The 13,392-nt window shown below is 63.4% G+C and overlaps 2 protein-coding genes across 9 annotated transcripts in view; one reads left to right on the top strand and one right to left on the bottom strand.

The window, feature by feature from the left end:
- Positions 1-13,392, bottom strand: part of LOC129462677 (mitochondrial import inner membrane translocase subunit TIM16) — an 81,811-nt gene that overhangs the window by 31,824 nt on the left and 36,595 nt on the right. The gene's annotated exons all lie outside the window — the stretch shown is intronic.
- VASN (vasorin) lies at positions 82-11,788 on the top strand. The gene is made up of 2 exons (XM_055242863.2): positions 82-259; positions 9,123-11,788. Exon 2 carries the CDS (start codon positions 9,132-9,134, stop codon positions 11,151-11,153), a length of 2,022 nt encoding a protein of 673 aa, XP_055098838.1. The 5' UTR covers positions 82-259; positions 9,123-9,131; the 3' UTR covers positions 11,154-11,788.

Below are 13,392 nucleotides of genomic sequence, written 5' to 3'. Positions count from 1 at the left end.
AGGGGCGTGTCTCCACGCGGCTCCGCCCCGGCCAATGGGGAGAGGCCCCGCCCCCTGCCGCGGTGGGCCCGCCCCCCGGGGCTCTTAAGGCGCGACCTGCCTCCAGCGAGCCGACTCCGGAGCCCGAGCCCGGGGCGGGTGAACGCGGACTCGAACGCGGTTGCCTCGGGACCCAGGACCCCCCTCGGGCCCGACCGGCCCGGAAAGACTGAGGCCGCGGCCTGCCTCGCCCGGCTCCCTGCGCCGCCGCCGCCTCCCGGTGAGTTTCTGCGGGGCTTGGGGGGCTGCGGGCGAGGAAGGGGGCGCCACGGCCAGGCTGTGCACACGCGCGGTTCACGCGCGAGGACCGCCGCCGCGCGCACACACGCACTCTCGGGCGGGACCGCGGCCCCAGTCCCGCACGGTCACCTGGGCCGCCGGGCGGGCAGGCCCTGTGCGCTCCCTCCCCCGCCGTCCTGGGGCGCCGACAGCCCCGCGGCCGGCCAGGGTGCGCGCCTGAGTGTGCCGTGAGCCCGCGAGGCTGCAAGTAGACAAAATAAACACCCCGTCCCATGCTTTCTCCTCCCACGGCTGGGCCTCCGGCATGACCAGTTTTATGAATCAAACCCCTTTGAGGGGGATAGCCAAGCTGCAGGCTTGGGTTACTTTTCCCTCCTGGGGTCCGGCAGTAGGTGCTGCTGTGCAGAAGGGCTGCTTGGGGTCCTCTGGACACTTGTCACTCAAAGCACAGCTGGGGGCTACAGATATGCACCCCTAGGGAGGGGCGGGGAGTGGCTGGTGGGCGTCCGATGCCCATCCCTCCAGGTGGGGGATGGACCTGTACTGGCCAGGGCCCTTAGAGCTCCGGGTGATCAGGGTGCCGGGTCTCTGCTTCTGCCAGGGAAGGGGCTTTGCTTGGGCTGCAAACCCAGTGGCCTGGAGCCAGCCTAGTCCTTTGTGTCCCTGGGCTGGCAGTGCTGGGGCCTGAGGACTGCTGAGGTCCCCTGTGGTCACTGGCAGGCCAGCCGATTGGTGCCAACCATTCTGCCTCTCCCTCATTCGTTAACGATTGCTACACCAGGGTCACTGACCGCCTCTCCTGCTGTGTGGCCCAGGGGTGGAGTGTGCAGGGTGGAAGAGGTCCTGGGGGTCTAGGTCCCCATGCCTGCCTTCTGCACCAAGGACAGGTGAGGCTCTGGAGAGAGGCAGCAGGACCTAGAGCCCCCTTCCCCGGGCTGAGAGCCTCCAGGGCTGGGGACTGGATAAAATCTCCAAGGTCCCTTCACACTAGACTGTACTTTGGGTTGGGTGTTGAGGGCATAGAGGGGTGGCCGGGCTGGGACCTTTCAAGCAGGGTCCATTAGGGCCAGTCCAGTGGGCAGCAAAGTCCAGGATGGGCCCAGCTATTGACAAAAACCCAACAGAGCTGGGGCAGGCGGGTGGGGGATGGGGAGCAGTCCCCTGAGTTTACTCTCTTCTCCCAGGGGAGTTGGCCTGGAGCTTCTGTAAACAGAGTGTCAGAGGCAGGAAGAGGCTCTGGTGATGAGCAGCCCAGCTGGATCCCCTCCAGACCATTATCTAGCCTCCCCTGGGCCTGGGGAGGGAGGATGCGCACACGCATGCCAGCCTGGGGGCCGGGCACTGCCTGTCCCCATCCCGCCCCCCCCCCGTCTCCTGCATGTTGGAACAGCTATCCTGATACCTGTGGGTCTGGAGGGTCAGATCGGGATGGGGCTGGGGGCTGGGGTCCCAGGGCATCTGTCCAGATGGCACCTCTCTCTCCATATTCTGGGAATGGGAGAACAGGATTCAGCATAAGGAGCCTCTCAGACACTGCCCAGACCTGTGCTTACCCGAGGAAGGCCCCTCTGGCAGGCAGCCCAAGGGCCAGGGAGATGGCAAGGGAGATGCCCCGGGTAAGAGTTGGGTCCATGGCTCCTAGCTCCCAGTACTGTCACCCCCACCGAAAGCCCGGGGGGAGCTGGGACAAGTCCCAGGTAAAGAGAATTAAGTCCTTGCCTGGGCTTATAAGTGGGTCCCAACACTACACTGGGCAGCCTCTGGGAACAACAAAGCAGGGCCCTGCTGAGCCCAGGAGGGAGCTCCCACCTCAGCAGGCCACACAGCCAGTCCTGCCAGTGAGCAGAGGTATGTAGAGCGGAGGCTGCCCACAGAGCCATCCCTGACCACTGGCCAGCCCTGAGCTCACGGGAGGGCAGCAAGGCCACCAAAATCTGTTAGTGACCTCTCCTGGACCCCCCATCAGCTGCCCTTAGAGTCCCCTCCCTGGGCTGGGGAGCCCAAGGCTCTGTGCTGCCAAGAAAACCAGCTCCCCTCACTGCTGTGGAATTTGCGTGAGTTCTTGGAGAAGGGGGAGGGTGCACGTGTGTGTATGTGTGTGTGTGTGTGTGTCTGCAGGAGCACTGCCCAGTGGGCGTGTGTCTGGCGTGGGCGTGTCTGTGTGCGCGTGACTGGAGCAGGGCTGTGTATTTGGGGGTGGGTGGGGGTGTTTGGGGGAGCCTGCTTGCACCAGGAGGGGCAGGGCCTCAGCCTCCTTCCTTTTATCGGTTTCCACATTCCAGAGTCAGCCGGATCGCTTTCCCTCCGTGCTGGGCCACCGGCCTCCCCCGCTTTTCCTCATTCCAGCCTCCCTGGGTGTGAGGAGGCTGGAGGAGGCTCCCTCGGGCCACCTTGGTTTTGGGGGGGGTGGGGGCAGGCGAGGGGCCGGTTATTCTCCAGGGTTGGGGACGGCCCCCACCAGACTCCTTGTGGGGAATGCAATAAGGCTCTGACATTCCTCAGGGGCTGCCTGAGAGATTTAATTAAGGAGGGAGGAGGGAGCCAGCCTGCACCGGGAAGGGGCTGGGGCGGCCGCTGGGGCCCCTGCTGGCCCTGGGCCCCGAGCCTGGCTGGGCATTGAGAGCAGTGCGGGGGCAGGGTTGTGGTTCAGTGGCCAGGTCCTGTTCTGCCTCCCTGAATCCATCCTGCCTGCCCATTGATCAGCTCACAGACCCCAGGGGCGCCATTTCTGCCATGGGTTGGCCAAGAACCCTGGGTGATTATGGGGGGTTCGGCATGGGGAGCTTGAGAAAGGCAAGACCCCTTCCAGGGCCACTTCCTTCTCAGACCCCCAGGCGCAGGAAGCTTAGGGCTAGCAGCCTTCCTTGGTGACTAAGGTGTTCTTCTGGCAAGTTCAGGGTTAATTGCAGGTTAGGGCCTTACTAGATGGGTGCTTGCCCCTGGGTGGGGACAGGGCAGTGAGGAGGCCCTGTGTGAGGGCCCAGCCCTGGTGGCATCACACCTGCCGCGTGCCGAAAGTGGCATCTGGACTGGTCCATTTCTAGTTGGGCTGCAGCCACTGCACAGCTCCCAGGGCCACAGGTGTCCTCCCTGACAGGTTGCACCTCTTGTGACTGAGATGGCACGTCCCACCGCCCCAGGGGCTCACTTGAGCTGGGGCCTGGCCTTAGTCACTGGTCTCCCTGCCCTGGGCTAACAGGTCTGGCAGCTGCCAAGGCACTCACGGTGCTACTGAAGGCACCCACCTGGGGCCGGGCCAGCCTCCTGGGTGGAGGGAGGAGGGAAGGCTCTGTGCCTGCCCCTCTCCCAGCCCTGCCAGGTGGTCCACACCTGCTGCAGGATCCAGAGCCTCCTCCCTGCACAGGAAGACAAGCTGACATCCTGACTGTCCCCTTTGCAACCCTCTATCCTGGTGTTCTGAACCCTGGCTGTGCGAAGGACTCACTCAAGGAGCTTCTCCAAAATACAGCTCTGCCTGGGTCTCACTCCTAGAAATTTTTTTTTTTTTGAGATGGAGTCGTGCTCTGTCCCCCAGGCTGGAGTGCAGTGGCGCAATCTTGGCTCACTGCAAGCTCCGCCTCCCAGGTTCACACCATTCTCCTGTCTCAGCCTCCCAAGTAGCTGGGACTACAGGCGCCTGCCACCACACCCGGCTAATTTTTTTGTATTTTTAGTAGAGGTGGGGTTTCACCATGTTAGCCAGGATGGTCTCGATCTCCTGACCTCGTGATCCTCCCGACCTCGTGATCCTCCCGCCTTGGCTTCCCAAAGTGCTGGGATTACAGGCAAAAGCCACTGCGCCCGGCAGAATTTCTTGTTTAATTGACCTGGGGGTGAGGCCCCAGCATGGAGGTTTTTTTTGAAAGCTTCCTGGGTGATTCTGATGTGTAGCCCGGGGGGCAAAGCCCTGGCATCACAGGTGGGAGATGGAAGCCCAGAGAGGGGAGCGTGCTTGAGTGAGGTCACAAAGCGTGTGAGTGCCTGACTGAGCTCCTGGCTATGGCATTATCTGTGGAATGAAGAGCGCCAGCTTGGGGTGATGGATGGAGTAAGAAAGAGGCTGACACCCATGGGGACCCCCGCTCAATCACCAGCCAGGGGTCCCTGCGCCTATAGGGAGGGCCTACCTGCTGCAGTCCCTGAAGAACTCGAGGCCCAGCCCTCTCTGCCCCTTCTGTGAGGGCCCACGACCCCTGACCTGTCTGCCCTGCCCTTGGGACTGCTGTGTCCCAAGGAAGGGGAGACAGGGCGGACCCAGCCGGGCCCTGAGCCTCCTCGGACACGTCAGCGAAACTGGAGCCAGCCATCCTGGCCGCCGGCACAGTCCCGCCTGCCTGGAGGGGTTGGCAGACTCCCGGGGCTGGGCTGCTGCCAGGCCTGGCCGGCCACACAGAGCCTTGGCGGGCCAGCATGAGGAGCAGGGGCCCGGAGTCTCAGGGTCAGATCTGCAGCGCCTGTCCTGCACCCACTCGGAAGCATCTGGCACAGGAGGGGCGTACTGGCTTCAGACTGTCTGTCTGTCCAAGCCTGTCCCCTACTCAGCAGGCACACCGCCTGCCCCAGGATCAGTGAGATGTGCTCGCCAGGGGCTGATGTGGTCACCAGATGCCTGGGTCCCACCCCAGCCATGCTATCCCCTCGCCCGTCCCCGCCTGACCCTGGGCGTGTGTGGTATACCCCAGGGGGTGGGTGGGCGTCCCCCTGGGAGTTGAGATGACGAGTGCCTTGTCCTCCTTACTCATAGGGCCCCTCCCTGAAGTCCTGTGCTGAAGGGGCCGCCAAAGGACAGCTCACCCACCACATGCCCCCTTCGAGAACCAGAGATACGCCACCCCCGCTCCCCAGCCCCCAGGGTGAAGGGCAGCCTTGGTGTGGGGATGTCCGATCTGTGAAAAGCTGGCCTGAAGCCCTCTCCCTTAGTAGTACCCATGCCCGGGGGGCAGGCAGGGTTCTGCGTTTATGAGTAACGCCCTCTGCGGTGAATGTTTACTGACCACTTAGCACGTGCCCCAAGCACAAACCAAGTCACCCCAGACACAGGTGCCACGAGCAGCCCCCACTGCACAATGGGGGCTGAGGTGGGGGCCGTGGCCGGGCTGTGGACCCTGTCGCCCTATGCCAGCTACTGTGCCAGGGAGGGAGCAAGGCCGGCAGCAGCACTCAGCAAGGCTGAGGAACTTGGGTGGAGGAGGGAGACCCCAGACGCTTGCTGTCATCTTCCCACCCCGCAACATCCCCGAATCCCAGGGCTGCCTCCGGAACACCTCCTGCACCGGGCAGAGGAAAAGGTCTCACCTCCTTGCCTGACTAGTGGATCAAATATCAAAGCCCAGGTCCTGGGATCACCGGGTGGGCGGGTGGGTGGGTGGCGGCAACCACAGTGTGACCTGTAGACAGCCCCCAGCCCCACGCACACACCAAGCACACGCCCAGACCCCAGGCGGGTGGGACAGCTCCCAGAACTAGTTAAAAGAACGTCCCCATTTGAAAACAAACAGAACAACAGAAAACTACAACTCCAGAGGGTGAGGGGGCAGGGCTGCTTGCACCAACTCCAGAGGTGAGAAACTGAGGCCCACAGTTGACAAAGGAACTCTGGCCTCTGTCCCCTGCCACCGTCCCCTCCACAGTCAGCCTTCCCTCGCTGGGTTCCTTTCGGGGCTGGCTGATGGGTTCTCAGTGCCAGGAGCCCCTGGCGGCGCCCTCAGAGCTGCCAGCCTGTAGCTTACAAACTCTGGGGTTTTCCAAAGCTCCAGTGCTGCCTCCTCCCTCCTCCCTTTGCTGTGGGGGTAGAATTGGGGCTCAGGCGAAAGAGCTCACCGCACATTTTACGGGGTTGGGAAGCAGGCTGGCTGCCGCCTGCTGGGTGGTCAGCCCAGGACCCCAGCCCACAGTCCTGACGTAGACCCCTGTCCTGCTGACAGGGACGCACATTCCACAGCTCACTACCTGTCAGCCAGAATGCCACCCTGTGGCCAGATGGACCCACAGCGTCCCCTCCCCCTTCACAACCTTGCTGATTAAAGACCCAACACATCATGGAGCCCAGAGCTATGGCTGGTCCCCCTCCCCAGTGCAGGGCGAAGAGCACCCCCCATCACGTGCCCCTAAGAGCTGGCCTGCACACCTGGCCTCGCAGGGCTGAGGACTCCACGTGCATCCCCCACTGCAGCCCTGAAGTGTCCTAGATACTCAGATGAAGAAACCGAGGTGTGAGAGCAAAGTCACTGTCTGCAGCCTCACAGCTTGGACACCTCTGAGCACAGGGCCGCCTGCCTGGAGTGAGAGCTCTTAACTGTGACCTTAAACGAGGCCCAAGGGGAGCTGAGGCCACAGTGGTGGCCAGGCTGGCCACATGGAGGATCCCCTCCCACCCTGGAACCTGGCTGCACCCTTCCTGACCCTGGCCTGGCCCTGCTGGGAGGGCTAATTCAGGCAGAGGTGGCCTCACCCCCCACATGGACATGGGGTGGGTGGGGGTCACTCACAGCCCACATCTGGAGTCCAGGCCGCACCCGCCGTCCTCTGAGTCAGTGAGGGTGGAGCGGGTCCCATGGGGGAGGAGAAGGCTGGGGGTGTGGCCCCAGGGCCTTAGGTCATCAGACACGAGCCCCCCTGGGGTGGGCTGGCCAGGCCAGGGACGCGTGCCTGGGGTTTGGGGTGCTAACTTCTTCCAGTGCTCAGTGCCAGGCCCTCCTGGGCTGTTCACTCAGCAGAGCTGAGCTAAGCGGGCCTGGAGACACCTATGGCAAAGGCAGGCTGGGTCTCACCTTAGGGAGGTGAGGGGGCACACGACAGCAAGGGGGACACCGCTAGGTCGGGGAGGCTTAGCCTGCTGGCCTCTGAAGGGTGCTTGTTGTCGATAACTGGCTAGAGGCTCAGGGTCAGTAGCTCCTAGGGGAGACGACTCTGGCAGTGCGATACTACAGGTGGGCAGGGCCTGCGTGGGCCCAACCCTGGGAACAAGGGCTCCTTCCTTCACCTCAAGCTACCCGCAGACCCCAGTGGCCACCTCACCAGTGACTTGTCTAATCTGTCCTGGGACCACTTGTTCCTCCTCCTCACATTCCAGGAACCCACGTACCTGGGGGAGAGGGAGCCCCATGGACGGGTCCCCCCAGCCTGGGGCGGAGTACAGGCTGGGTTTGGGGTCGTGTTCCCTGGATTACCTGCACGGCCTGTATGGGGGAAGGGGAAGCCCGGGCTCCAGCACAAAGGGCTCTTGTGTGAGCTGCAGGCGCCACTGGGCAGGATGCTTCCTGGGGACGGGCTGGCACCCCGTATGAGGCTCAGGGACTTCTAGGGGTGCCAAAGTGGGGAGGGCTGCTCCTGGGGACGGCCCCAGTGGTCTCCCCAGGAGTCTAGGTGATGGGGGCCAGCCACAGACCTGCCTGACTCGGGCAGTGCAGCTAAGATCTGGGGCCTGGAGTGGCTGGTGGGAGCCCCCGCCCCCAGGGCATCTGGAGAACATGCACACCTGGGCTCTGGCTCGGACTTGCTGGCACTGCAATGGCAGCGAGTCCTTACACCTCCATGAGCCCTGCTTTCTTCTGTCTGCCCTGACGTGGCTGCTGGGGGGCTACCTGAGGTGACGGTAAACACTTAGTGTTCTTTCGTCCTTCCCACTTCGCTGGCACGTGGGAAGGACTTGCACCATCACTGCCAAGAGGATGGCTGCTGCTCATCTTTCTTGGTGCCCAGCTCAGGGCAGACCCCAAGAAACAGTAGATGAAGCTGGGCGCAGTGGCTCAGGCCTGTAATCCCAGCACTTTTGGAGGCTGAGGCGGGCAGATCACCTGAGGTCGGGAGTTCGAGACCAGCCTGACCAACATGGTGAAACCCTGTCTCTACTAAAAAAAAAAAATTACAAAAATTAGCCATGCACAGTGGCTGGCACCTGTAGTCCCAGCTACATGGGAGGATGAGGCAGGAGAATTGCTTGAACCTGGGAGGCAGAGGTTGCAGTGAGCCGAGATCTCGCCACTGCACTCCAGCTTGGGTGACAGAGCAAGACTCCGTCTCAAAAAAAAAAAAAAGTAGATTAATGACTCTGCAGTTTTCCCAGGCCTGGCACTGCCCCTGGGGCTGCCATGTAGCCAGTGTCCCCACCTGAGCCCTGTGGCCCCCCAGCTCCAGCTCTGTCACCAGCCTCAGCTCCCCGCCTCCCTCCCTCACAGGGGACACCTGCCAATGCCTGTGGCCTCTGCCCCTCCTCCAGGAACCTTCCCGCCGGCCACTTCCTGGTGGCCCGCAGCCCCCAGCCCCCAGCCTAAGCAGGTCTGACTGCCCAAGTGGAAAAACATGGATCCCATAGTTTCCATGTGAAGTCTTCCCGCTGCATTCCCTCCTCCAAGGAGGGTGGGACACGGAGCGTGGCAGCAGGAGCTGGCGGCCAAGGCAGCCAGCTTCTCTGCTTACACACCCACCCAGCTGCCTGCCTGCCCCCTCTTCCAGACCCTGTAGGGAGGAGCTGCTGCTCCAAGTCCCACCATTCTCTCCTTCCCTGTCCATCTCCGAGGCAGGGGATGGGGGAACCTACCTAGGCAGAGGCAGGAGGGCCTGGGGTTCAGGAGGAAGCAGTGCATGATCACTGCATATTCAGTGGATGTCACGCCCCATGATGACCTCTGTGTGCAATGGATATAATGACAAGGTCACACAATGAGGGAGTGACGGGGCTGGGACAGAACCTGGGTCGGGGCACTGGTGACCTGACTTATAACCATTGGGTTCTCTTGCATTTGGGGGCAGGAGCAGTGAATTCCCTCTGGCTCTTCCCGGCGTGGCTGCCTTCTAGGCCCCTGACTCACAGTCTTCTGTCTCTGCCTCCTCTCTGCTCCCAGGGACAGAAAATGTGCTCCAGGGTCCCTCTGCTGCTGCCGCTGCTCCTGCTCCTGGCCCTGGGGCCTGGGGTGCAGGGCTGCCCATCCGGCTGTCAGTGCAGCCAGACACAGACAGTCTTCTGCACTGCCCGCCAGGGGACCACGGTGCCCCGAGATGTGCCACCTGACACGGTAGGGCTGTATGTCTTTGAGAATGGCATCACCACGCTCGACGCAGGCAGCTTTGCCAGCCTGCCGGGTCTGCAGCTCCTGGACCTGTCACAGAACCAGATCGCCAGCCTGCCTAGCGGGGTCTTCCAGCCACTCGCCAACCTCAGCAACCTGGACCTGACAGCCAACAGGCTGCATGAAATCACCAATGAGACCTTCCGTGGCCTGCGGCGCCTTGAGCGCCTCTACTTGGGCAAGAACCGCATCCGCCACATCCAGCCTGGTGCCTTCGACACGCTCGACCGCCTCCTGGAGCTCAAGCTGCAGGACAACGAGCTGCGGGCACTGCCCCCGCTGCGCCTGCCCCGCCTGCTGCTGCTGGACCTCAGCCACAACAGCCTCCTGGCCCTGGAGCCCGGCATCCTGGACACTGCCAATGTGGAGGCGCTGCGGCTGGCCGGTCTGGGGCTGCAGCAGCTGGACGAGGGGCTCTTCAGCCGCTTGCGCAACCTCCACGACCTGGATGTGTCTGACAACCAGCTGGAGCGAGTGCCACCTGTGATCCGAGGCCTCCGGGGCCTGACGCGCCTGCGGCTGGCCGGCAACACCCGCATTGCCCAGCTGCGGCCCGAGGACCTGGCTGGCCTGGCTGCCCTGCAGGAGCTGGACGTGAGCAACCTAAGCCTGCAGGCCCTGCCTGGCGACCTCTCGGGCCTCTTCCCCCGCCTGCGGCTGCTGGCAGCTGCCCGCAACCCCTTCAACTGCGTGTGCCCCCTGGGCTGGTTTGGCCCCTGGGTGCGTGAGAGCCATGTCACACTGGCCAGCCCTGAGGAGACGCGCTGCCACTTCCCGCCCAAGAATGCTGGCCGGCTGCTCCTGGAGCTTGACTACGCCGACTTTGGCTGCCCAGCCACCACCACCACAGCCACAGTGCCCACCACGAGGCCCGTGGTGCGGGAGCCCACACCCTTGTCTTCTAGCTTGGCTCCTACCTGGCTTAGCCCCACAGAGCCGGCCACTGAGGCCCCCAGCCCGCCCTCCACTGCCCCACCGACTGTAGGGCCTGTCCCCCAGCCCCAGGACTGCCCACCGTCCACCTGCCTCAATGGGGGCACATGCCGCCTGGGGGCACGGCACCACCTGGCGTGCCTGTGCCCCGAGGGCTTCACGGGCCTGTACTGTGAGAGCCAGATGGGGCAGGGGACACGGCCCAGCCCTACACCAGTCACGCCGAGGCCACCACGGCCCCTGACCCTGGGCATCGAGCCAGTGAGCCCCACCTCCCTGCGCGTGGGGCTGCAGCGCTACCTCCAGGGGAGCTCCGTGCAGCTCAGGAGCCTCCGCCTCACCTACCGCAACCTATCGGGCCCTGATAAACGGCTGGTGACGCTGCGGCTGCCCGCCTCACTCACTGAGTACACGGTCACCCAGCTGCGGCCCAACGCCACTTACTCCATCTGTGTCATGCCTTTGGGGCCCGGGCGGGTGCCGGAGGGCGAGGAGGCCTGCGGGGAGGCCCATACACCCCCAGCCGTCCACTCTAACCACGCCCCAGTCACCCAGGCCCGAGAGGGCAACCTGCCGCTCCTCATTGCGCCCGCCCTGGCTGCGGTGCTCCTGGCCGCGCTGGCTGCGGTGGGGGCAGCCTACTGTGTGCGGCGGGGGCGGGCCATGGCAGCAGCGGCTCAGGACAAAGGGCAGGTGGGGCCAGGGGCTGGGCCCCTGGAACTGGAGGGAGTGAAGGCCCCCTTGGAGCCAGGCCCAAAGGCAACAGAGGGCGGTGGAGAGGCCCTGCCCAGCGGGTCTGAATGTGAAGTGCCACTCATGGGCTTCCCAGGGCCTGGCCTCCAGTCACCCCTCCACGCAAAGCCCTACATCTAAGCCAGAGAGAGAGAGAGGGCAGCCGGGGCCGGGCTCTCAGCCAGTGAGATGGCCAGCCCTCTCCTGCTGCCACACCACGTAAGTTCTCAGTCCCAACCTCGGGGACGTGTGCAGATAGGGCTGTGTGACCACAGCTGGGCCCTGTCCCCTCTGGACCTCGGTCTCCTTATCTCTGAGATGCTGTGGCCCAGCTGACGAGCCCTAACGTCCCCAGAACCGAGTGCCTGTGAGGACGGTGTCCGCCCTGCCCTCTGCAACGTGCAGTCCCTGGGCACGGCGGGCCCTGCCATGTGCTGGTAACACATGCCTGGGCACTGCTGGGCTCTCCCACTCCAGGCAGACCCTGGGGGCCAGTGAAGAAAGCTCCCGGAAAGAGCAGAGGGAGAGTGGGTGGGCGGCTGTGTGACTCTAGCTCTAGCCTTGGCCCCAGGAAGTGAAGGAACAAAAGAAACTGGAAAGGAAGATGCTTTAGGAACATGTTTTGCTTTTTTAAAATATATATATATTTATAAGAGATCCTTTCCCATTTATTCTGGGAAGATGTTTTTCAAACTCAAGAGACAAGGACTTTGGTTTTTGTAAGACAAACGATGATATGAAGGCTTTTTGTAAGAAAAAATAAAAGATGAAGTGTGTTTCTTGGGCTCAGCCCCAGGGTAGAAGGGCTGGGTGGAGGGAGATGAAGAAGCAGTGGCCCTCGCTATGGGGAGCCGGGGCCCTCAGTCAGCAGCCCCCGGGCTTGGGCAGCCCTCCCAGGTGTCCTGACCTGGGTGCCATCCACCCTAGGCTTGAATGAGGTGAGGCTGGGCCCAGGTGGGAGCAGGGCTGCCTCTGGCCTCGGACAAGGACGGGTCAGGGAGCCTCACCTTCCCCAGGCCCTGTCTTCTGCCAGCAGGAGCTCTGGCCTATGTGCGGCTGGGAGAGGCTTGTGACAGATGTGGGGCCAGGTGAGGCCCTCGTGCGTTGGTCTGATGGGCAGTTCACTGCCTGCTTTCCTCTAGGGCAGGGCCCTGGGCTCTCTCATTCCAGGCTTCATGGATGGTGCCAGGACCAGGTGGCCTCCAGGACCTTCCCTACAGCATCCCGGCAGAGCCAAGCGGTTTGCGTGGCCCCAGCCCCATGCTACTCCACTGCCCAGCATGGGCACAGCAAGAAATCCTGCTCCCCGCCTCCTGCCCCTGGCTACAGCGAGGGCTTTGGTGGGAGGGGAAGTGTGAATCATCAAAGGCAGGGACCCCATGGGTGGGGAGAAAGGGGCCAAGCCCCAGTAAGCAGGACAAGCTGGGGGACAGGAACCAAGGGCCCAGGCTGGCTTGCAGATGGTGCCAGGATTGGTGGCCTTGGGATGCCCCCTCAGCCCCTGCATTAGGGATGTGCCCAGGCTTTCCGGAAACCCTAGAAGTGGGAGCATTTTCCAGGAAGCCTGCATGCTGAGGTGGGGGCAGGGATGCTGAGTGCAGCTGTGCCCTGGACTGGGTGCAGGGAGCTTGGGGACAGTGATGGACACACAGCACCTTTTCCTGTTACTCTCAGTGGGATGGAGGGGAGGGGACCCACTGGGCTGCCGCTGCAGGGGCACCCAGAACATGCTGGAGTGAGCCTCCAGCAGACCCCATGCCACTGTCCCACAGGTCATGGCCCTGGGCCCCAGCACTCAGGCTCACCCCTGGTGGGACAGAGTCAGCCCAGCCAGACCCAGGGAGCAGGCCCCGCGGCGCGGGTGCTGATGTCAGCGCCGAGTCAGGCCCAGCCACGCGAGGCTCTGGATTCAATTAGCGGCTGCTGAGGGCTCTGGCACGAGGAGGGAGGAGGCGGGCCGTGGGTCATGGCGGGCAGTGGGTGGTGGCAGTGGGCCTGGGTGGGGCCCCTTCTTCCTGAGGCAGCGGCGGCAGCCCAGGTGGATTTCCTGTAGGCCTGGGTCCCATTAGGGGAGTGGCTGCGGCCAGGCCTGCCTCCCCCCGCCCGTGGCTGCATCGTCAAAGGGGCCTTTGTGGGCCTGAGGCTGCTGCTGAACACGGCGGCTGCTGAAGAAATGTTTTCACTGCAAAGCAAACCTGGCCGAGTGGGACGGTGGCAAGGGGCAGTGGCGGGGGGGTGGCAGGGCCCAAAGAAAGGAAGCCTTCCCGGGAACACTCTCTGGAGTGTGCCATCAGATCAGGGCTTCAGGGAAGGGGAGAACCCAGCCAGGGGGCGACCAAGCTGAGATGCAGCCTCGACCCGGGACAAGCCCCCCGACTCT

Source organism: Symphalangus syndactylus, chromosome 14, assembly GCF_028878055.3.
Source record: "Symphalangus syndactylus isolate Jambi chromosome 14, NHGRI_mSymSyn1-v2.1_pri, whole genome shotgun sequence".
In the NCBI taxonomy this organism is placed as follows: Eukaryota; Metazoa; Chordata; class Mammalia; order Primates; family Hylobatidae; genus Symphalangus; species Symphalangus syndactylus.
The sequence above is the reverse complement of the archived record's forward strand: the minus strand, read 5'-3'. Positions and strand labels throughout refer to the sequence as shown.